The 25,586-nt window shown below is 29.6% G+C and overlaps 1 protein-coding gene across 3 annotated transcripts in view; it reads left to right on the plus strand.

The window, feature by feature from the left end:
• Positions 1 to 25,586, plus strand: part of LOC107454557 (Cullin-associated and neddylation-dissociated 1) — a 100,211-nt gene that overhangs the window by 31,790 nt on the left and 42,835 nt on the right. For all 3 annotated transcript variants that reach the window (XM_016071789.3, XM_071177053.1, XM_071177052.1), the window contains 4 exons: positions 5,812 to 5,997; positions 14,177 to 14,288; positions 18,391 to 18,484; positions 18,606 to 18,726. In XM_016071789.3, the coding sequence (XP_015927275.1) occupies positions 5,812 to 5,997; positions 14,177 to 14,288; positions 18,391 to 18,484; positions 18,606 to 18,726 (513 nt within the window). The remainder of the gene's footprint in view (positions 1 to 5,811; positions 5,998 to 14,176; positions 14,289 to 18,390; positions 18,485 to 18,605; positions 18,727 to 25,586) is intronic.

The following is a 25,586-nucleotide window of genomic DNA, read 5'->3' on the forward strand; positions in this document are numbered from 1 at the left end:
AAACATACAAAAAAAATTATAGAATCATGAAAAGAGAAGAAGAAAATTATTAAAATAAATTTTAATAACGTAAAAAAAAAATTCAATAAAAAAACGTAGGGGAATATGATATAATCTCTTCATCAGCTCGCTCAATTATATCTGCAAAAAGGAGCACTTTCTAATACTGTATCAATAGAGCCAAAGCAAAATATATCAATATAAATTTTGAAACATTGACATAATTGAAATAGAAAACATTGTCATAAATATCAAGTAAAAAACAGANGAGATTTCACTGTGTGTATATATATATATATATATATATATAGCTCAATAAATGAATACAAAGAGGATAAAATGAAATAAATTAATAAGTTTTATTTACTGTACATAAGTTCTTCAAAATATAGAGAAAACATACAAAAAAGTTATAGAATCATGAAAAAAGAAGAAGAAAATTATTAAAATAAATTTTAATAACGTAAAAAAAAATTCAATAAAAAACGTAGGGGAATATGATATAATCTCTTCATCAGCTCACTCAATTATATCTGCAAAAAGGAGCACTTTCTAATAATGTATCTGTCAGTCGTAACCTTTTACAAAAGAAATAACGCAAAATTCTACAAAAACTAATTCACCATTTTATTATTCTTTTTCATCCATCGTTCAAAAAAAAACCAAAACAACCAAAAAATGATCATATCTATAATATCAAGCTTTTAGCTCGCAACATCAGAAAATGCGTGTTATTACATCACGTGACCCTGACAGTATCAATAGAGCCAAAGCAAAATATATCAATACAATAGTGCGTGAAGCACTAAAAAAAATTTTTGAAATATTGACATAATTGAAATCGAAAACATTGTCATAAATATCAAGTAAAAAACAGAAAATAAAATGTAAAGAAAAAAACAGAACAAAACACAAAATGAAATCTATAAAGCGAGTAGCGAATTCAAGTGATTCATTCTTGAAAATTTTCCCGTACATATAAGTTCACTTGAATTCGCTACTCTCTTTATAGATTTCGGTATATTTATCACTTAATGTGTTCTATCTTGTTTCAAAAATTGTTTGAGTTCTCCTCACACTATTGTATTCATATATTTTGCTTTGGCTATATTGTTACAATTAGGACTGGGCGTTGTTAAGATTTCAGCATTGTGATGCATCGCCACTCAAATCTCGCGATCTCACGTTACTGTTTCACATTTGGTTTTGCCAAATTTTGCATTCTTGCACAACTTTGTTTTTTATTTATTTGATGCTACTGTACAGTAAGACTAAAACTGAAATTTTAAATATATGTATTAGGATTTAAACTGTGTGTTTGGGGAAAAAAGAGAGTAAGATTTCAAGAGAGGAATATTCAGATAAAATTTACAAAAAGTGAAAATTTGCCAAAATGCATGAAACTAGCATTATACGAATTATATTCATTTTATTGATATATATAAACAACTAAGTGATTTCTAATTGAATGTTGTATTTAATTTCAATAAAGTTATATAAAAAATATAATCAATAGGGAAATAAGTAAAGATAGGAGTAAATTAAATGTATGACTTTATAGCCTGGTATATCAATGTTTAGTAAGAAATATTTATTTTATCGGGTTTTTTTCTGTTTATTATTTTTATTTTGATTATTTTCTTCTTTTGGATAAAAATAATTCTGTCTTTTTCTCTGTCTTTTTCAATTTAAACAAAACACATCTTTTCAACTTTCTGATTTTGCTGAAAAAAATCGGAAGTTTTTAAATTAAAGAAAGAGAGAGGGTATTGAATAAATAATTAACTAGTGAAACGAATAATTCATTAAAATTTTACATGCAGCTTTGAAAAAAATTAGTAAATTATCTTTAACCTTGGCTAACAAAAATTATTGCTACTTTTCAGCATTCTTAAGGATGATTTGGTATCTTAGACAGAAGCACATTAAAAAATTATTACATTAAGAAATAATTTTTCTAGAAAATAAAATTAGAAGAAATTTGTGCATTTTTTTCAACTTTTATATTATAATAAATTAATCTTAACAGGAATATTTTAGCAATTAATATTTGATATTTGTGGATAGAGTGTAGTGTTGAAAAAGAAATTACTTTTGACTTAGTAATCTGATTTCAAAAAGTCTGATTTTTTGAAATTTATTTTTCAGAAACTATTCAACTAATTTCTTTTTACTTTTTCATTTTAAAATAAAAAATTATATTCTTTAAAAAAAATTATATACCTTACAATTCAAACTTTTTGCTACCATTACTAATAAAAAAATTAATTAAAATCATTTTTGCATAAAATTATCTTTGGATAAACAAATTTTATAATTTTGTGCTAAAACTTTTCAATTCGAGTAAAAAGTTCTCGAGATATGACGAAATACGTAGAAAGTAGCATTAACATCAAGAGATCCTAACTTTCGTTCGCTCTCTTGACCAAATTATTAGGACTATATTTCTCAGATTACGGCTACGCCTTATATTTTGAGGGTCAGGAATCCGTCAAAAAATTTATTCAGATAAGTATGTTTTTGTACCTCACTTGGTAATTTAAAATATTGTCTGCTTAAACTAATTAGCATATTGAGGTCTCTCCCTCAAACCACTAAGGATTAAGTCCTGATGCGTAAAAATCAGATCAATAGACCAAAAGTATTAGCCTGCCGCAAAGTATGTCAGCCAACTGTAAAAATAAAATAGATACAATTATAAAAATAAAATAAAATTTAAAATGCGCATTGAGCCAACAATTTAAAAACCTTTATAAACAGAAAAATAAAAAACGTAATAGGAAAAAGATAAAAAAAAAATTGAAAAGATAGAAAATTGATAAAGATAGAAAACTGAGAACAGCCGATGCGCATAACCTCTTGTCCTTTCATTCTCCAGAATTTCTTGAAGAATATCCTTCAATAATGTATTGAAGGCAGTAGAAATATTGAAGGTAGTAACCTTCAATATTTTTGAAGAAATAGCGAAAAACTAGTATAAAAACAAAATTTCCTGGAAAAAGATACAATGGAAATTATTATGCCTTCAATATTGTAAAAATCAATTATTTAAAAATTTATTTTCAAAATTATTGCTAACCTAATGTATTATTATGTTGCTAAACTATATTTCGTGAAAATAAAATTTAACTGCACACTCTTATAAAAACCGTTACAAATAAGGAACATCGAGAAAGATCGAAAAGCAATCAAGTCGAAAAAGAAAATGCTGAAGAAATAAAAATGAGACGACTGTCTTAAAAATAAAATTTGCATTTGATAAGTTGTCTGTTTAAAAATTCGTTTGCCAAAATTTTTTGCAAAAATATTAGATTTTTTATATTTTCTAACAATAATAATAATAATTTTTTAATAATTGAAAACGTGGTCAATATGCAAAATTGCAACTTTATACAAAATTATTAATGAAACCATTTTATCCATATTAAAGGAATGTAATTCTTCAGATTTAACAAAGAAAAATAATAGGTGAAAAAATAAACTAAGTCTTATCACAGATCAAAAATGATCTTTTCTTCAGCAAGACAAAAATGATCTCTCAAAGTATTATCAAGTAACAAAACATAAATAATCCTCAGAGAATCACTTTCTTTTCTTGGATTTGGACGAATTGAAGAAAGAACTTTTTCATCTTTCATTGGCGATGAGTTAGTTTTACTCCTAGTCCACATCGGAATTCATCGTGTCAGCACATCGTTGCTTGATAATTTGCGAAGGAAGAAGCGCACGGGTAAGGATCGTCTCAGCAATCGTTGTCGCCTCGTGATCGGGGGAAATGCTCTTCGCGCGCGTTTGTGAACATCGATGTTGAATCTGAAGAATTGCTTTTCGTGGCATCATGAAACATCGTACTCATCGTGCGTACATTGGAATTTCTGATGCTTTGTAAAAGACGCCTACCTTAACATTGAATCGGCGATGATTACACAACATCGATGTTTATCGATGTATCGCCCAGTTCTAGTTACAATAATAGAAAGCACTCCATTTTTATAGATATAGCCGTGTGAGCTGATGAAGATATATCCCCCCCTCCCCCGGGTTTTTATCGAATTTTTTTTTTCCTTCCTTTTGTTTATTTTTTGTTATTTTTTTAAATGTTATTTTGATTTAATATTTTTTTTCACTTTTCATTATTCTGTAATTTTTTCCATGTTTTCTGTATATTTTAAACTTTTATATATATATNCAACGAATAAAAATAAATAAACGTTAAATTTTTTAAATTTTTTTGATTTAATATTTTTTTTCTCTTTTCATTATTCTGAAATTTTTTCCATGTTTTCTGTATATTTTAATCTTATACATATATATATATATATATATATATATTGTCATTTTAAATACTACAGAAAGTACATTTTATGACAAATTCAAGCATTAAATAACTTCAGTGTTCATGGAATTAAATTTTTAAAGAAAATTCTAGTAAGTAAAATAAATGCAAATTAAATACTTAACAAATTTTATAGGGTTGAAAATTATTTAAATTAAAACTAAACCATTACAGCACTGAATAAGATTCAATATTTAGTAAGGAATATACTTCAACTTTAAAACATTTTATTTTAATAAATTAAAAGAGATTTTACAAGTCTTGAATATTTACAGAAGAAAGAAAAGCGAGTTGAATTTTACAGTTGTAATATTGCATTAAAATATCCAAGTATTCAAAATCACATGGAAAAATGTTGTAGCATTTACTGCCAGAAAAGAAAAAAAAATGGTTGAGAAACTTTGAAATTGTATAAATATATTGAAATTGGCATAAGTAAATCTTGTCAAAAAAAGTGATTATTTTAATGCACAGTTCAAAACTTGCATGTTGTAATAATAAAGCATGAAAAATACCAGGATTTTTTAAATCATGGAAAAGCATAATGATAAATACCAAAAAAAACGATCAAAATCACTGTATCACTGCCAAAATAACGATCGAAAAATCATGTGGAATATCGATAAAACGGCACAAGTGGACCACATCAAAAAATGGTTATCTAATTGAGCGATTTGATATTTGCGATTTGTAATAATGTTGTGCTAAAAATATCCGAATTTTAAATGCCATGTGGTAGCGCATAGTTATAACTCAGCGGCGCGACAGCCCTTGCGGACTGAGGCCTACTGTGCCCATCTCATTTTTCTTGACCTTGGGCTTTGGGGTGCAGGAGCAGATGTTCCGGTCAGAAGAACGCGGAACCCCCAGTGTTTAGTTCCCAAGCATGCTTGGTACTCATTTATCGACCCACTGAAGGGATGAAAGGCTGAGTCAGCCTTGTCCGGCCCGAGGATCGAACCAGGGACCTGTGGCACGACAGCGCTACCGCTCAGCCACCGGGCGTCGCATAGTAATAACTGCCAAGAAAAATATAAGTCATTTGGATTTGTGCAAATAAAGTAAGTTGAACCGATCCTATTTAAATTCACCAGTCAAAAATTTAATGACCTTAAAACCTATTTTGGTTTTAATAATTTTTGTATTCGTAATTTTAGAAACTACATGGAAATATATAGCAATAACTTTTGAAAAAATTATCGAAAGTTGCTTGATTCCCGATGAACTTGGCACACATAAAGAGCATCAAAAGTTATAACTAAAATTCAAAATTCACAGATCGTAATAATGTCATATTAAAAATATTGGTTTTTTTAAAAAGATGTGACAATAAAGCATTAAGCATAAAGAAAAGCAATTAAAAGAAAGAACTACATCGATTATGTAAATGTAAAAGAATAAGGCAAAGATGAAAATTTTTTATTGTTCAAGTATCATGGTCATCAGTTTCCTAATCATTGATTGTTGTCTTTCAGCCCAGTGACTTTATTAAAGCAACAGACTCCTCACATAATTAAGGCTCTTCATCGTCATTTGAGAGAAAAAAGTATTAAAACAAGGCAGGGCTGTTTCCTAGTATTGACTGAATTAGTTACAGTTTTACCAGGAGCTCTATCTGAACATATGCCTGCTCTTATACCAGGAATACAATTTTCACTTGGGTTAGTAACATTTGTAATTAATTCTAACGAGTCTTCCTATAAATCCTTTATTTCCTATATATATTTTAAAACTTTAAAAAACATTCTATATTTTCCTATATTACCAAAAAAGTCCTATAAATCCTATTGATGCCTACACAGTGATGTCATCGTGCTATTGCACACTTCAGTATACAGCTATAGATATAAAGTACTCTGAATTTTATAGATGAGGGTAAATAGGGTATTTATTTGGGTAAACACCCCTAAGTTCAATGGTTATGTTTTTGTTTTACTAAATTACATGTATTTAAGTCAAGATGAAAATTGCTCATGAGTTAATTTATTATTTAGTAAAACGAAAAATTTAATTAATTAAGCATGCAAAATTGTAGAAATCAAATTTTTTCTTTTATTAAGTGTGCGGATCTAATTTGTTATTAATGCACCAAATGTTTTTTTTTTTTGTCAACCATATTTGGCACATTTTTATTAGCTCTGCATTTCTAGCATACCTAAACCCGTATTAAGTATTGCAATCCTCATAAATTCAAAGTTCGCTTGTCTTCAGTGGTGTAGTTTTAATGTATGTTCGGGGGGGGGGGGTTATCTCCTACTACATATGTGTGTGTATATATATATTGTAACTGCAATACATATGTATATATATATATTGTAAATGTATAAATTACAAAAAATAAATAATGAAAACTATAATTACATCCTACTTACCATGCAATAGTTCATTATTCAAGTAATGTTCAATTTCGGAGGGGTTTTTGTCCTCCCCCAAAACTGCACCTCTGCTTATCTTTCTATCATTTTTTGACACAAACCCTACATTTCATAAATAACTGCAAATCTATAACAAATGTTAGCCCCCTAGGCCTGTTTCGTTATATGCCTGAACGGTGCCAATGCCAAAAACAGAATAAAATATTGCAACCCTTTAATATTCAAAGTTCGCTTGTATTACAGTTAAATTTTAGTAACAGTGCAGAGTATGTCAGGCAATGGCACTTAACATTTAAGAAATCTAAGTGTAGGGTATGCTGGACAGTGGCACTCAACTTCCAAAAAACATCCATTTTTTTAAAATTACAATTTAAACCTATTTTACAAACTATTTTTAGCATTTAATTATAGTTCATAAAAGAAAAATACTGCAGATCAATATCGAATAAATACCGCCTCGGCAACAATTTTTTAATACATTTGCACAAAATTTTGGTAAATACGTTTCAGACACATTTTTTTAAACATTTCATAAACAAAAAATAGAGCAAATCAATATTGATTCATAGACAATTGGACATATAGTTTTTATAGATAATTAGACATTGATATATTGAATCATAGTTTTGTTGCTACTCAGCATAAATTTCCCAATTCCCCTAGAAAATAAATGTGTAAAAACTCATCTGAATGTTAGAGTATTTCATTTTCACAAATCTTCTAATTGACAAAATCATCATCGATAACAATCCAAGAATGTTCAATATCATAAACATGCACAAAACTAAAAAATAAATATATCCTAATTCAATTAAAACTCTTCTAAATATTATTCAAATAAATCACTCGCCCTGAAGGCCAGAGTTCACTAAACTCTTTATTGTAACAGAAATAAAAAAACTTTTTCTTATAAAAACTTCATGATATACTCAATATTAATTCAACTTCTTATCAGTGCCTGATTGCCAATAACTTACTTCGAAAAACCACAACCAACTTACAAACTCAATTTAAGATGTAATTGTCTTTAGCAAAATCACTTTACAAAACCCAGTTAAACTTACCAAAACATTAATTTTGCAGAAAATGTTGTGTAGAAAAACAAAACACCAATAAATTTAAGCAAATAAAAAACAGTTAGAATCATCATAATCTCAAATATCCACATCCACTACTATCTGGCCTATGTCATTCTATACGTTCGATTCTCTCATAAATTCATTGACATCTTTGCAGAAATGCTAACTTGCTCCGGGCAGCAAATATATATTTTAAAGTGGTAGTTTATCAATTGTGATTCATGGTTTAATAGATTCAATTTAGTAGATTTTTATCCACCACTATTTCTAAATCGTAAGTTTATATAATTCACCACTTTATAGTACTTATGTCATGCTATACCTTTTAAACAGCAAGCAAAAATAGTCAAATATTTGCAAAATTTACCTTGTAGTTATTTACTGTTTTTTTTAATAATTATTTTGGCGTGCCCAGAGCAGTTGGGATCTCTGTCTTTGTGATAATTATGCCATAACTCAAACCAAATTATTATCAGCCATCACTGAATTTCGCGAGAGAAAGAAAACGCTAAACAAATCTCTTCTGAGACTACTTGTAGTTTTATCTTCCTTAAATTATCATTTCTATTCATAGTCTCTAATATATGTGATTTTAAAACAAATATCTAAACCAGGAAAGTTTTGTCAGAATTATATTTTTGAAGTGCAAAAATTTATTTGGACTTTAAATAATTCGTAAGAATTTTTTCCAGGATGTGAATATTACATATTTTATTTTTTGATCCATGTGATATCTTTCTGAATAATATAAATCTCCAATGTTTTAATAATTTAAATTGACTGTTGCTTTGAGTTTTTATGTCATTACTCATTGATTTAAGAAAATACAGTTTACCATGATTTTCAAAGTGGTATAACATGCATGCTAACTTGAATGTTTCAATATTTTTGAATGTGAAGTTTAAATGGGATAGGGAGCTGCTTTCTGTATCTTAAAAACTGCTCTGGGTGGGGGAAAAAAATTAAATCTTTTTTTTCCTTATTTAAAATTGCATGTTTAGCTTATTGAATTATTAAAACCAATATTTATATATTCATCCCCTGTGGCAGAATATTTTAGGGGGATCAACCTTCCTATCACTTATATCTTTCTGCAAGATTCTTTTAATAAAAATAATTACTAATATAAAGTAACAAAAGCATTTTGTTTTTATTTTTAAAAAAACCCTGCTTATATAGAATAAATCTGCGTATAATGTTTTAGTTGTAAATGCAATAATTTGTAGTACAGTCAAACCCCACTATAGTGAACCTTCAAGGGACCGAAATTTCGATTCACTATAACCGGGTGTTTACTATATACGTTACGCAGATAATTTACCTAATGGTTCCCAAACTCCTCCCTTTTATTGCACATTATTCAAATAAATGACTGAAAAATATTATGTAGTAGCAAAAAATGTGTTATTTTTCATTACTCTTCGTCTTGCGTACAAAAAAAATTAGTAATCTTTAGCTGACGAGCAATCCTCAACATCAGTTATGGAAACACTTCCCGACTATCAGATAATTTTTCCTGAATTTCTGTTATTCCGTTTTTTAAACCTGTCTAACCAGCCATTCGAGCACATGAAAGTAGTCTCATAAAAACATTTAGCGAATTCATCCACATTTGTCCAGATACAGGAAAATTGCGGCTTCTTCGAATGGTGAACCACTTCAGTAATGCTTCTTCATCATCCTTGTGATCTACTTTTCTCAACTTATTCTGCCTTCTAAATTTTTTCATGAGTAGAAATTATTAATTGCCTTTTTTTCCATATGTTACAAACTTCAGATTTGAATAGTTTATATTCCCTGAAAATATCAAAAAAATGAAGAAAAAAATCAGTCGAAAACAGAAAAAAGCTCATTATATCCAACTTCCTCACTTTTTTGGTTCACTATATCCACAAAAAAGGACATTATGCGTGTATAGCAAGGCAAGGGACCGAACATTTGGTTCACTATATCCGGGAGTTCACTATAAACCATGTTCACTATAGCGGGGTTTGACTGTATTATCAACGTCATTTTTGGATTTTGAAGGTGGAAAAATGCCCTTATTTAATAATAATAATGCCCCCATCATTGATTATATTAAGCAATGATAATTAAGAATCACAAAATCCATAGCATTAGCTACCAAAAAAAGAAAGTTAGGACGAAATCACACAAATTGGACTCTCGTGTCGGATTCAAATGCATGTTTCATTTCAAGAATGTAATAATTAATTATATGCAAAATATCAGATTTTAAAAGTTATGTGGAAATCAATCCTACCAAATCACTGCTAAAATTTTTTAAACTTAATTTCACTTTAATAGTTGCTTTATAGTAGTATTTTATTTTTATAAACTATTTGTAATCGTGTACAACTTTGTTAAAAACTCATTCTCTTTTTTTTAATAATTTTTTTTATTAGAAATTCATTTTTAGAAATTTTTGTTTTATTTATAGTATGCAAAAAGTTGAGTAATTATGAGAATGTTTTAAAATTTATTGATATATTTGATGACCTGGAGAAACAATTGAATTTTTTCAAATATGTCTTTCTTTCTCGAGTTGATGATTAGACTATTTATTTTGCGATAAAATATGAATATATATTAATCTTGAAAATAAACTTATTAAGTGTCTGGCTCTCCCTTATAAACAAATAAAATAAACTGCGTTTTTAAGCTTAACTGTTGAAAACGAAGTTCTGGAGTATATACAGGAAAAACAATATTTACAAAATAAATTGCAAAATAAAATTCATACTTTTAGTCATTTTAAATAAAACATACTGGAAGTTTTATACTTGAATTCAGTTGCCACAATAATATCAAACTTTAACTTCACATTCATCTTTAATTTATACAGTATATATCAGATCTGATAATTTAGGGGTGCACAACCTTTTTGAGTAAAGGGCCATTTGCACAGCAGGTTGACTAAGAAAGGGCCGCACAAGTATTTAGACACGTTAATGGCAAATGTAGTAATATTTCTTTTAACATTAGTGTTCTAATTTTTTTTATCAATAAACTTAGTAATATATTTGTAGAAAATTAAAGTCGTTCAATTATTAGAATTCATTTGAAAATTAAAAAAAAACTGATACTTTTAAAAAAAGAAAAAATGCCATTTTTATCATATCACGCAATACAAAAATTCATTTTAAAAATAAATTCTAATATAAAAAAAAAATTGCAATGCTCGCAGAATGAAAGTAAGAAATAAATTAATACATAATTAAGTACATAAATTCAATTTAAATATTTTTTAATTGAAGAAAATTTATAAGTTTTCAACAAAAGCCTAAAATAAAAACAAAACTTATAGTTCAAAATAAAATTCAATACCTATTTGGTAATGTACTTTATTATTTCATTTTATTAATTCATAGATTTTTTTATATGGTAAACGTTATCTTTTTCTTTATCGAAAAAGATTACTTAGGCAAACAGTGAGCAGTTTAAAAATTCACGTTTTCCACCACTTTTGAATTTGTATGGATATGATAAAAAATGATATAAAATTGTATTTTGACTATACTATAGTATTGTTTATTATAAGAAGTAGTTTTAACATAAATTTCTAAAATTTTAAAATCCATGCTTCTGCACATGGCTTGCAAATTTATCTTCTAGAAGACAAAGGGAAAAACGAAAGTTGGAAAACTAGACTACTTTATTCTGAATCACAAGTTTTTGAATTTCTGCTTGTTTTATAAAAAAAAAATTTTTTTTTTAATCAGACAAATCCATTTCGTAATTTTTTCGATCCTTTTAATGCTGAGAATATAGAAATATTTTTTTTCTCATTTCTACTGCTTTTATTATAACGCAGCATTTTAACGGAATGTCTTCTACTATTAATTTATTATCACTCTTTCCCTGTACTGTACTGTAATATAAATAACTGGAAACATAGAAAACTGATTTTCAGTGTTAAAGGTTTGTTTTAGGAACTAAGAACAGTGTGTTTTTTCTGTTTTCCTTTTTATTTAACTTTTCTTTTTATAGGTATTTTTATTATGACACAGCATTTTTTTCAATGAACGTTATTAATAAACTTTTCTTTATAAAACAAAAGACAGTTCCACAAAGACAGTTTCTTTAAAAAAACAGTTTTTAAGTCCAGGTGCATACGACCCCTGTGATTAAGAGAAATAAAATAAAACAATTAAAGCAATTACAAATTATTATAAAGTAAATAAATAAGTTATTAGAAAAGATTCATTTGCGACCACAGCACTTTTTATTGTATTTAAATGAACATTTTAAGTTTTAAGAAGAATCGAAATAAAAATTTGCTTGTTATATTCAAATAAATTCAATTTACAATATTTACAATGCACGATCTTACAAACGCAGAATTAGCAAATAGCGATAACATTGATATTAAAAATAAATTAATAAATAAATAAAATGCTGAAAAACATTAAATGAAAAAAGTTTTGTATTTAAATTAATCTAATATTACAATGCGTTGTCAAATCATCATGGTATGTGATATAGATCATAGCCAAAATTGCAAAAAGCGCCAAAATAAAGACCGAATTTCTATAATAACGAGAAAGAAATAATTTAAGTAACGATAAAGAAGTGTCATATTTAAATATATAGAAAGTTCAACATAGAGTTATCGATCGGGGTGGTAATTGTGATAGTGTCGAATCGAAAACCTCATTTGAAAAATATCGTCAAATAAACTAGTTACTATTAAGGAAAGAACCATTTCTCAATTTATAAATTTATTTAATTCTATTTAAAATGCGCGGCCAAATTAAAGCTGCATTGTGATCATTCAGAAAAAAGAAGAAAAAAATTGCGAATAACACATGTTGTATCTTCAAATAAATTTTATTTTTTAATATTTTTGAGGTACAAGCATACAGCTATAAATAAATTTAACACTATTAAATAAAGGAAAGCTCCGCATTTAAATTTACCGATATAATTACTTCACTCATAATGTCTGGAAACTTGTGATAGTGTAGAAATAAAAACCTCATAATATTCAATTAAGGAGTAAAAAATTTAGAAAAAATTCTAAATGTATGAAAAAGTTTCCTACTCAAATTAGCTTATTTAGTATCAATTCGGACGAACAGTTGAACAAAATAATAAGTAAGGAAAGAAAGAAAAGAAGAAAAAAACGATTAATTGAATTAATCTGCAAATAAATTGCTTGCTTGATTCAACCTTTATGAGACGCAGTGATACCTTTGCACACACTAGTATTAATATAAATAAACAAATTAATAAAAAGATCGACTGCTAGGACAAATTCTAATGAAAACGAGAAATTAAGAAGTTTTATAGCGCTAAACAATATTTTAAAAGAGTAAAAAATAATAAAGACGGATCTGTTTATACTCCTGGCAGTATGCCAACGAAGAATGAGAAAATCTTCGGAAAAATATCAAAAGATATATAAATAAAAATATTTTTAAAAAAATGGAATAAAAATTTTTGTTTACCAATATAAATTCTAAAAAACAACTTGTAATGAAACATTACTTGAAATTTATTATTGTTTAAAAGTTTATTTTAAAATTAATATTTTTTTTCTGTTTTCTTTTTTGGCTAAAAAAGCTTTTTTATTTCGTAGTTAATTGTCTAAGTCCCTTCACTTTTGAAATCAAAAGTAAAAATTTCTTTCTTCTTTCAAAAGAATAAAGCTGGGCAGAGGAGGGTGGAGGGCTCCAGAAGATGCATGAGAATGTATCTTTTTTCAATGACCTAGTCTGACCCCTAAAATTGTCTACAGGCTTTGTGAACAAGATTTCTTCCCTTAAAAAATTCTTTCCAAGATAACTCTTGGCAGGCCTACTGACTATCACCATTGCGGTATGGTTTTTTAAAATAAGCAATACTTCCATTTCTGAGAAAAAGAAATTTTTCTAAAAAGACAAAATAGGAACCCACACAGCTGCAGGAGGTGTTGCATACCCTGACAGGAGGAACTTCTTGGAAGATCTCTTATTTAAACTACTAACTTCAAGAGGAAATAGCAAAGAGGGGGGGGGGGCATTTCAGAATCTCATTTACCCATAGCTATTGAGCTAGAGGAAATACAAGTTGATTTCAAGAAAAGTATCTTTAAGTGGGGGGGGGGGACAGAACAAAAAAATTCTTTCTTGCAGGAAGGTGGTATCTTTTTGGAGAGGGCACACCAGGTCGTATTTTATTATATCAGGGCGGGATAAGAGGAGTAAAGGGCAACAGGGCAGAAATTTTTCATAAAAAGGGCATAAGGGGCGTGATGCCCCGTAAACCCCACCTAGAATGAACCCTGCAAATTAATCACACTGTAAAGTTACAGTCACATAATAACATCAATTTTAAGTTATTTTTAATTGCATAATTTCATGTTAAGAATGTTTTAGATGTTTATGCTTTTTTTTAAATTTTAGGGATAAAAATTCCAGTTCTAATATGAAAATAGATACGTTAACATTCTTAAATTGTGTATTAACTCATCACCCACCAGAAGTATTTCATTCTCATATAGCAGCTTTAGTGCCTGTAAGTGTTCTTTTTATTATTCTGTTATTAACACAAATATTTCTCCATTACTTAGCTTTTAGATTTGAAATGTTATGTTTGTAGGATAACTTTTAAAATGCTCCTAAATTTTTTATCTACTTAAAAGCTATGCAACAAATAATAAAATTTGTATAGCTTAAAGATTTATAAAAATTTTTTTTTCTTTATGTTAGATAAAATGATTGATATGCTAATTAATAAAGTATGCAATATTACTGCAAATCTAATTTCAGAATTTTAAATTCTTTATTATATGCAAGTACATATTATACAAAATTTTGGTATTTAAGTATGTTGAATAGATACTTATATTATTGAGTTGACAGCAATATTTTTAGAATGAATAAACAAAAATTGGTTTAAATCTCCTATTTATAAAAAAAAAAAAAAAAAGTTTAAACCATATTTATCTGTGATTTAACAAATGGAACATGAAAAACAGTGTAAATTATTTTTTAAAAATTTTTTCCGTGTTTGCTACTGCAAGGTGCGTAGCGTTTTTTAAAAGTGCTTATTTTCGATTTTTATTTTTTAAAAGCCCTTAGAGGTGCTTTTTTCTTGAGTGTTTATAAAAAGTGCTTAATTTTCCCTTTTTCAAAATTAAATTTTTCTTTACTATGTTTATTTCCGCTTCAAATTATGCAAAAAGACGCAGCTCACATTGTTCTATTCAACGTTCTCACAATTAATTCAACCCCAATATATTTCGGCGCATTGTCAGGCCATAGTGTATGAAAACGCCATTTGTTTTACACGATTGAAAATTTAATGAGTTTTGTCAATTGTCAAAAATAATGCCAAAATTATTATTTATTTTATTTTTTTTTGCATGACAGTTAAAACAAGATAAAACCATCAATTGTCAAAAACGTTCCAACCTTATCTAATTATCAGGGATGAGATTTTTCCGCTCTTTATCGGATTTCTGCNGCCATTGTTCTGATTCAAACTCCGAAGTTCGACGGAGCCAGATGAATAGAAAAAATTTATAAGACGGACCACTCTTTAAAAAAAGAGATGATTTAATTTTTATTTATTTTAATTATCGCTAAAAGCGATTTCAGAAGTTTTATTTTTAATTAGACGGAGCTACATGAGAGCCGTCTGTCATTGTGGAAGTTACAAAATCTTCTGCCGGTTGGGGCGCTGACGCGCATGCGCGCCAACATCCTGCCCGGCCTTGCAATGTTCATGCAAGAACTTAACATATAAAATTTAAAAAATAGACACAAATATTACATACTTAACAATATAAAACATAAACATTATAAAATGTAAAACAGAATATATAACATTATGAAAAATACAGTATTTTTTATTATTTTATGTATCGATAGGCAAGACAGCTATTTTAGAAACAGCTCTTTTAAATACCCCAGATTTTGTGCGAATTTTTACTACACGCACTTTATTATCCGAACCATGATAAACATAAATTATTCGGCCTAAAATCCAGGTATTAAAGGCAAGAAATCTTCTTTTACAAGTACCATCTGTCCTATCTTTAAATCATTTTTTGTTACCATCCATTTTGATCTAGCTTGTAATGTATTTAAGTAATCCGACTTCCATTTTTCCCATATAAGTTGTACAACTTTTGTAGTTTTCTGCCACCGACTTAGACGATTATCATTGAGATCAGTTAAATTTGGTTCGACAATTGATGTTATAGGCCTCCCTATTAGGAAATGACCTGGTGTTAAAACATCAAAACTGTCATTATCACCGCTTAAGGGGCAAAGGGGGCGACTATTCAGAATTCCTTCGATTTGAATAACTATTGTTTCCATTTCTTCGTAAGTGAAATGAAATTTTCCAACTGCTCTTTTAAGATGATGTTTTACTGATTTTACACCCGCCTCCCAAAGACCACCAAAATGGGGTGATTTTGGTGGAATAAAANAGAAAAAATTTATAAGACGGACCACTCTTTAAAAAAAGAGATGATTTATTTTTTATTTATTTTAATTATCGCTAAAAGCGATTTCAGAAGTATTATTTTTAATTAGACGGAGCTACATGAGAGCCGTCTGTCATTGTGGAAGTTACAAAATCTTCTGCCGGTTGGGGCGCTGACGCGCATGCGCGCCAACAACAGTTAAAACAAGATAAAACCATCAATTGTCAAAAACGTTCCAACCTTATCTAATTATCAGGGATGAGATTTTTCCGCACTTCAGCGGATTTCTGCTTTTTTCACTTTTGTTTCTCGAATTTCAGCCTTTTTATCAAAAACTCCGATTATTTAAAAGTTTCACTTTTTTTTTTAAGAATAAATATTCCGCTTTTGCAGAATATTCAGCCGTTGAAATAATTTTTTTTATTTATTTCCGATTTTCAAAGATAAAAAGATAATTCAAACTACATTGCTGCCAACCCTTCCGCATTTTTACTTATTTTAGCTATTTTCTCCTCTTTTACGTGCAGAAGATGCATTTTTACCCGACCGCTAGATAACTCGTTTTTTAATAATTAAGACGTCGCTGCTTCAAACGAGCCTTTTAGACGTCCCCAACCCGAAATCTGCTAATATTACAATTCTTATACATGCGATTTAATATTAAACATCGATTTTCATATTTATACGGGGTTTTAGTATAAGACATTGGGATTCACATTCACGCTATCTAAAAATTATGCATCGTGATTCATATTTACATAATCTAAAAATTATGAATTGTGGTTTTTATTTACGCTATTTAAAAATTCTATAACGCAATTTGTATTTTCTCATTTTTTAGAATCGAATTTCCTATTCGCGTGATTTAAAAATCCATTATCGTGATTCATATTCACACAATTTTAAAATCCAAGATCGCTATTTGTATTCACACGCTTATAAAATAAATTGTCGCAATTCTTGTACGAAGTAAGTTTTTCTTTAATTAGTTACTATAAATGTGACTTTTTTTCTATCAACAGTTATTAGTATGTATAAGCATATTCAAAACTTACATTCTGTGCTTGCAAAGAATGTGACACAAGCAGGTAAAGAAAGAAAAAAAAGGATTTGTCAAAATATGTTTGATGATGGTCTAATGACTAAATCAATCACCAATCTGTTTCCCCTCATTCATTCACAAGCTGCATTACGAGCAATTTGACCTTTTTAAAAGTTTTTTTACTTGTTTTATAAAACATGAAGCATTTGCAGTAAATTAAACAAAAATAAAAAGAAGATATAGCAAACAAAAGCAATCACTTAAAAAGTGATTCAAATTTTTTTGGAAAAGGCGTTGCTAAACTCAGCATCAAAATTTAAAAAATAATGCTGCTGTTATTTATGCTATAAAATGCAAAATTCTTATCAGATGAAAAGTAATTATATAAACAGCTGCTGGTTATCATGTAATTTTTCAAACTAAAATAGCTATTTTCGTATGTTAAGGAGTTTAATATATGTTTCTACTTCACAGTTATTGACATGTTTCACAGGGCTCTAGGTAGATTAGATTATAATATGAACATAGTGATTCGAATTGTAAAAGTTTCTTTTCTAAATAATTTAAAAAGTCATGTTACTGATATATTTGTTATAAATCACATAACAGTATTAAAAGAAAGGGAATGCTCTCAGTAGCTTTAATTTGCTAAACTAGGCAGTTTCTCAAGTATTAATTTTCTCCTTTTTGTGAACTGAAGAAAAATATAATTTCTAGCTTTATTTTTTCAATTGGTAATTTTACTTTTTACTAAATCTACTTAAAAAGTATCGATGTAATCATTCATATATTAATAGACGAGTACGCAATTTTATGTCATCACATAGTAATTTATTATCTTAAATTGTCTGGAATTTATTATTAAATGATTGCATGCGCGTAAAATTTACTCGCGTGGAAATTCAGCTTTTTTACCTTTTGGCCAATCTCATCCCTGAATTATGATATTTTTTTAAAGTGCTTAAAAATATTTTTTTGGGTTCTTAAAGGGTGCTTATTTTTTTGTTGAATAATTTGGCTACACACCCTGTACTGAATTTTTTAAAGTAAGTTTTGTTCTAGGAGCAAAATAAACATGTTAAATGATAACTTTTGTTGCTGTGATGTAATTACTTATTTTTCTCCTTCAATGCTTGTAGCCTCTTGTGCATGCTGTTGGAGATGTATTTTACAAAATAACTTCTGAGGCACTTTTGGTTCTGCAGCAGCTAGTCAAAGTTTTAAGGCCCTTAGGTTAGTTTTCTCATCTTAACTAGTATTGTTCTGTTGTTTTATTTTTTTACTGTGTTATGTTTTAATTTTTTATTATTTCATGTCTAATTTATGATTATTTAAATGGCTATTTATTTTGTAGATCAACAATCAACCCCATTTGATTTTGTACCATTCGTTCACCCTCTCTATGAATGCACTTTAGTGAGATTGAAAGCAGCAGATATTGACCAGGAAGTAAAGGAGAGAGCTATAGCTTGCATGTATGTGCTTTAACTATTACAAAAATATTGTTTTAATAAACCATATTAAAATGTTTTAATCTAAAGACAACCAATGTCAATTTTCGTGAAAGTATTGATTGTCACATAAAAATGGCTCCTTTTATCAGTTCATGTTAATGCAAACACATTCAGGACTATATTTTTTTAAAAGCTTGATTCTTAACATTTTGCTGAAGATTTTTGATTATTTAAAATTGGTAATTAATGTGGTATTGTGATTTTTAGGAGACCTTCCATGGTTGATTGATAATATTTTCATGTGTATATTCGTCCAAATTATAGATACAATTTTCACCTTTAATATTTATTTACATCAGGGTTGCTACGCTACCTGGAAAGTCTAGAAATCTGGTAAAAGACAGAGAATTCGGTAATTGTCTAAAAAATCAAGGGAAAGTCTGTGAATTAAGCATTTTTGAGCCAAAATCTACTTCAGTCAGAGAGTTTGATTAGGCGAGCGCCAGGCATGTGTACTTTGTGTCAAAATTTCCCTCTGTGCAAGTGTTTTCACCCATTTGGCATGGAGTCAAATTTTGCATTGTATATAGTTTATATAGTATGACATGATTTTGTGACTTAAGCAGGAAAAAGTTTTGCTACGATTCATAACAGATATACGGGTGGATGGACTTCAGATTGTGTATTCTTATTTTTGATTAAGAAATTTAGTGGGATAAATAGTGTTTGATTATCTCTTATAAAGTATTAATGTTTTTTATTGTTAAATTACTTAATCCTCTGTCACCAAGGTTTGATAAATGAATTTAATAAAAAAAAATTTTTTTTAAATTCATGGGAAGCATAGGGTATGCTCTACATGGAAATTATAAAGCAATATTATAATATCCTGGGTTTGATGCAGGTTTTACTTTTAGGGCTCATTTTTGTGAAAAATGGAAATTATTCTTCTGAAAATATTTTGATAAAGAACATTCAATTTTAGCAATTGCTATTTTTATTCAAATTTTTTTCTTTTGTAAGCCTGCGTTGTTTATTTTAGTTTTTCGGCTGCTATCTTATGGTTTTTCAAATTAATTCCTATATATTTAATACGTTGTTACGACATGCAAATTTTAAATTGTAGTAATTACCCTTTTTGAAACGTTCAATTCTGGACGATTCCGTCACAATTTTATGTCATTTGATGATAGTTTATCTGCATTTACAGGGTTCCCACGGTCCTTAAACACTGCTTAACTTTTTATTTTGGAAAATAAGGGCCCTTAAAAGTACTTAATTTTGGTACAAGGTTTTTAAAAGTCCTTAATTTTTTAGCATCACTATAGTTGATAGGAAAAATTTTTCAGCTCAATTTTTACGAAAAATTTTTTTGCTCTTTTATCACTCAGAATTAGACCATGCATCAAGGGTAAAGCATTTTAGAGAGACAACAATTAATGTGTGTGGGGGCGCTTTACTGGCAAGAGGAAAGAAAGCATGTCCTTTCATTAATATATTCTACCTTTCGCCTAAAATGATGCTCTATGAGGAGAGTGAAGCATTCTAAAAGAAAAGAATACTATGAACATGGAGGATACTGCACATGGAGGAGATAGTGCTTTTTTTAGGGGGGGGGGCAGTTTTAAGGCTCCCAAGTAGAAGACCCACACTAACCTTCAAAATTGACAGAATTCAAGAAATCAGTTCTACTGATAACACATCTGCTTATACGAATTAAGTAAAATGCGAAGAAAAGAAGTATCAGAAATTTTTTTTGATCTAGAATCTATAACAAAAACTATTTCCTAAAATCTTGAAGAATTCAATAAATTTGTATAATATTTCAATGTGTAACAAGTAACTGTCAATTTATAGAAAGCATATCATATATTTAAATTCATGATTGTACTAAAAATGAAACAGATCTGTAAGAAACAGGGTTTGAAAAATCCTAGCCCACCTAGGTATTTTTTAAAAAAAAACCTGGGGTTTATTGGGTTTTTGACTAAAACCTCAATTTTTTTTCTTCAAAAATACTAATATAAGAAAGCATGATTTGCTTTGAACAAGAAAGTTAAATATTTGATATCTATTTATAATTTGTTTTATTGCAATGCAAATTGTCCCGCAGTGGACTGATTGTTAAGACACGGTTCTCAGCAGATCACCGAAGTCAAGCATCACTGGCTACGGTCAGTGTGCGGGTGGGTGACCACTTGGATCAGTCTGCGTAGGGACCGAGGGTGTGCGAGGGTGTCGTTAAACTGTGCTACCGTAAAGTGCTCGACTTCGCGCGCAGGTCGTCGGGCTACCGAAGCGGGGGTGCCATCCCCTCCGCAGAGGATCAAAATTGTGATGGCATGTCTTCGGATCATCCTCCGGGATGTTTCCCAGACCGTCGCCAATAGCCCATTGTGCAGCTCTAGTGCGACGTAAATTAACAACAACAATGCAAATTTTTTTTAAGAAAGTTATAGATTGTTATACTATTATTTTTATTTCCTAAGGATAAGCAGATTGCCACATAAAAATTTAAATCTACTGAACTAAAAGATCCTTAGAGTTTAATAATCATTTTATGCAGTTAGCATTGCAACTTAATATACTGTTTTTATTTTTTTTAAATTTTAATATACATGAAAAAAATAGCATAACTTAATTTCTGCACTTAATTTTACAATTAAATTTCAATGAAATCATTGAAAATGGAATACAGATTAGTTTCATACATTAACTTTTACAATCTGAATGGCGTTAACTTTTAATAATCTGAAAATGTTTTTAAAAAATCTGACCCGAATTTGCAAAAGTTACTTGATACTTCGTTGGCGAGCCCTGTTAATTACTACAATTATATCAGTGCTTACATTATAATAAAATTATTTATTATTTTTTTTTTATTTATTGATTTGTTTTATAAAAGTAAATAATTTCCACTGTCACTGGTGGCATATGTATATTTGATAATAAACAATTATACTATTTTTAAAGTCCTTAATTTTTCAAAAAAGTACTTAAAAGTGCTTAATTTTTGCTTGTTAAAAGAGTGGGAACCCTGATTTATTTATAATTTATTTTTGGCTCCTTCAACCAGGGTTGCCGCTCCACAGGGAGAACAGGGAAAACCTGGAAAATACAGGGAATTTAAAAATCACCTAAAATAACAGGGAAATGCATTGCCGAAAAAAAGATTGACGNTACAGGGAATTTTGTTTCTTATTTTTGTCTTTTAAAAAATGGTGACCACTTAAAGTGTAATCTATAGGATATTCAACCATGATATTTCAGCTATACTAAACTATTTCATTTACTATAGCATTATTTAAGTATATTCAGCTGTTTTTCCAGCAGTTAAAACTAATAAATATAGTTAGTTCAATATAGCTCACACAAGAGCACAGTAATTGTTGTTTCCTCTTAATATATAGTGCATAATGTGTACAGGGAAAACACAGGAAATTTTTTTTCCAGTTTTGTTGGCAACCCTGTCAACACGGTCTTTCTAATTATGATGTTATTGCGATGTTCAGATTTTGAGTTATCACGTTTTGACGTTGTTTGATTTGTGAATATTACATTGTAATTTTGTATCGTTTCGTGATAGCTTTTTCTGCAGTTATTTTTTTTTGCCCTCCGACACATAGTTTTTCTAATTTTGATATTTATAATACAATGTTTTCATGTCATACGAATCGCGATTTCGAATTTTAGTTTTCTTTGTAGACTAAATGAGGCTATTTTTCTTCTTTTTTATGATATATTACTGTTGCCATTAATACCATTTTTTCTCTGCATTGAAGTGATGATGCAGCGTCATAAGATGAACGATTTCACAAAAGGATATGACATAGTAGTTTTAAGGGAGGGCAGTTGCTTGTCTTGCCTGATACTGTATGTTAAGAGATAAAACACAGATCTTGCTAATTGTTCCTTATTATGGGTTTGCAGGACAGCCAGGGCCGGATTAACCTATAGCAGGGTTCCCACGGTCCTTGAGAGTCCTTGAAAGTCCTTGAATTTTTTTTTGCTAAATTTGGGTCCTTGAAAGTGCTTGAAAAATGGCTTAGGTCCTTGAAAAACTTGATAGGTCCTTGAATTTGTCCAATACTGCCGGCGCCCATTTTTATAGAACACCCTCAGATCTTTCTCGTTCTTTCTGTTTTGTTCCTGAGCTCTCTCACGTGGTTTTTAACGCCACCGTTTCTAACCGGGCCTAGCGTCTTGGTGTCTGCCAAGCGCGCGGAGCACAGCAGACAATCAGTGCGTTCGGGGCAAGACTCCACTTCATCTTCTGTCGCATATGCTTAGATCTTCTTTTTTCTTATCGAAACTGGAATACTCTCGAATTTCGTAACAATATGTACCTTGTAGTTTTCAATAAATTTGCCGTTTTACCATCCGCACTTGTCCTTACGTTTGCGTCATTTCAAAACTTTATTGTAAAGCGTATTCGCAAAGGCACGGCTTCGTATTTGCAGGGCCGTTTTATTCATTAGGCACTGTAGGCAACTGCCTAGGGGCCCTGTGCTACAGAGAAAAAAATTGTCAATGTTTCTTAAACAGTAAAAATTGAATTCGAAATTTCAGTAACAATTGTCTAGCTCTGTACATTACATCGACGCTATTTTAGTACATTTCTGAACGCATTCCAAATTAGATATTAATATTATGGTAGTTAGTTCATATATAACGCAGTAATATAATCGCAAGCAATTTTATCGCGGTAATTTTAACGGCGACTAATCAGATGACTATACATCAAGAGCAGCATTTTTAACACAACACGCTTGAAAAACGCGCAAAATTCTACGTTGTGAATGCACACTTACTGTTCTGGTACCTACCATAGGTATGTATATTCTATGGCCAAGATACCAAAGAGTATGTAAAAATAAGGTTGGCAGTACTGGTTCTTTCGTCGCATGACTGGGGTATTCCCCGATCCGCTAAATACATACGTTGTATTATGTCATAGACAACATTTTTGAAACATTTTTAATGTAATCGTTGAATTTTCGCTTCGTGCAATTTGTTTGCGAGTTTTACGGCTGTGAATAAAAAGAGAGTTTTACAGTTTGTGTTTCAAAACTTACGAATTTAGAGCTAAGTATTGGATATTCATTTATAAAGACTGCAGAAGTGCTTCGGGCTTCGAGAAAATCGGTGAAACGACGAGTAAAAATCCGTGTAGTGTAAACTGAAGTTAAAATTACTATACGTAAGTTTTATTATTTTTTACATATTTTATTACCTAATACAGGACTTGACAAATGTGAAGTGCCGTTTTATTATTCAATTACTTACATATTTTATTTAATTTCAACGTTATCAAATATTATTTGTTTGGGTGTTTATTATTAAGCAGGACGAAATGGTGCAGTATAAGTACTTCATCTTACAATTAGAAGACGCCGGAAAAAAATTGTGCCTGCCGAGGAGTCTTACAAACTGATTATTGGTAACATGGCACAATCAACTTTCCCTAATGTAATGACAGCTTTGCTAATATATAGAAGTCTAATGATTACAAACGCCACTGGTGAACGAAACTTTTCCAAATTGAAATTAATTAACAACTGTCTTCGTTCAACTATGTCTCAAAACCGTTCAAATTCATTGGCCATAATGGCAATTGAAAATGATGTATTGGAAAAGGTTAACTTTCATGATGTCTTGAACGATTTTGTAACAAAAATAGTTAGAAGAGTTAATATTTAAGCTTATTGTATGATTTTTTTAAATGCGTATATTAATTACTTATACTCTTTTCGTTTGATTCAATATTTTTATTGAATAATGTGATAATATACCTATGTAGTAAAAAACAGCGTAATTATGAATAAAGTGTTGTGTTAGCGAAAAAATATATTAGGAAGTTAGAAGAAGATGGGGGGGGGGCGACATGCATAAGCCGGCACTGCGTATTTGTGTTATGTAGTTTATACTAATTATGCCTGGGAAGTGCTATTTTAATCCCCAATGGATGGATAATCAAGCTTATAAAGAATGGATTTTATCGATGCCCGAAAAGAAATTCAGAGCCAAGTGCCGATTATGCATGAAGGAGATCGATATCGCGAAAATGGAAGAATCTGCTCTGAAATCACACATCAAAGAAAGGTAAAACAAAAAAGCAGTCTCATGCCCTGCGTTCTCTTTTTCCAAAGACATCAACATCTAATTCATCTGGTGTAAATACTCCTTCACCACCGTGTGCCCCATGTGAAACAGAAACTTTAGTGGCCGAGGTAACATTGTCTTCTTATCTGGTCAAAAGGAATGTGCTTGATGCTGAAGTTCTCTGGAGTCTGAAGTGCATCACTAGTAATTATTCATGTAACTCCTGTGAAAGGATTAGTAAATTGTTCTCCAAAATGTTTGCTGATAGCTGTATAGTGAGACAGTTTTTTTGTAGTGCTACAAAGTGAGCCTATTTGAGCTCCTTTGGATTGGCACTATACTTCAAAGGGATTCTTATAAATGAGCTGAAGAATGTTGATTGCTACACTGTACTCTTTGATGAGACGTTAAATCAGTCTCTACAATCTAAGCAGATGGACATTATGGTAAGGAATTGATAATAAAGTTTGCACTAAGTATCTAACTCCCCAATTTATTTATGCATATTCCCTAAGTATCTAACTCCCCATGGAACTGCAGAAAATATTTTGTCCTCTTTTTACAAATGCATGGATGAAGGTTAAAAGCTCTCTAAAATACTTCAATTATCCATGGATGGACCCTATGTCAATTGGAAATTCTATTAGAAGCTTCAGTGTGAATTAAAAGAGAAATATTCACACCGGGTCATATTCATTGGCAGTTGTGGATTACACATAACGAATAATGCTTTTAAACATGGTGAAAATGGGATATGTTCCTTCTAATTTTTATTTTCA

This window comes from Parasteatoda tepidariorum, chromosome 2, assembly GCF_043381705.1.
Source record: "Parasteatoda tepidariorum isolate YZ-2023 chromosome 2, CAS_Ptep_4.0, whole genome shotgun sequence".
NCBI lineage: Eukaryota > Metazoa > Arthropoda > Arachnida > Araneae > Theridiidae > Parasteatoda > Parasteatoda tepidariorum.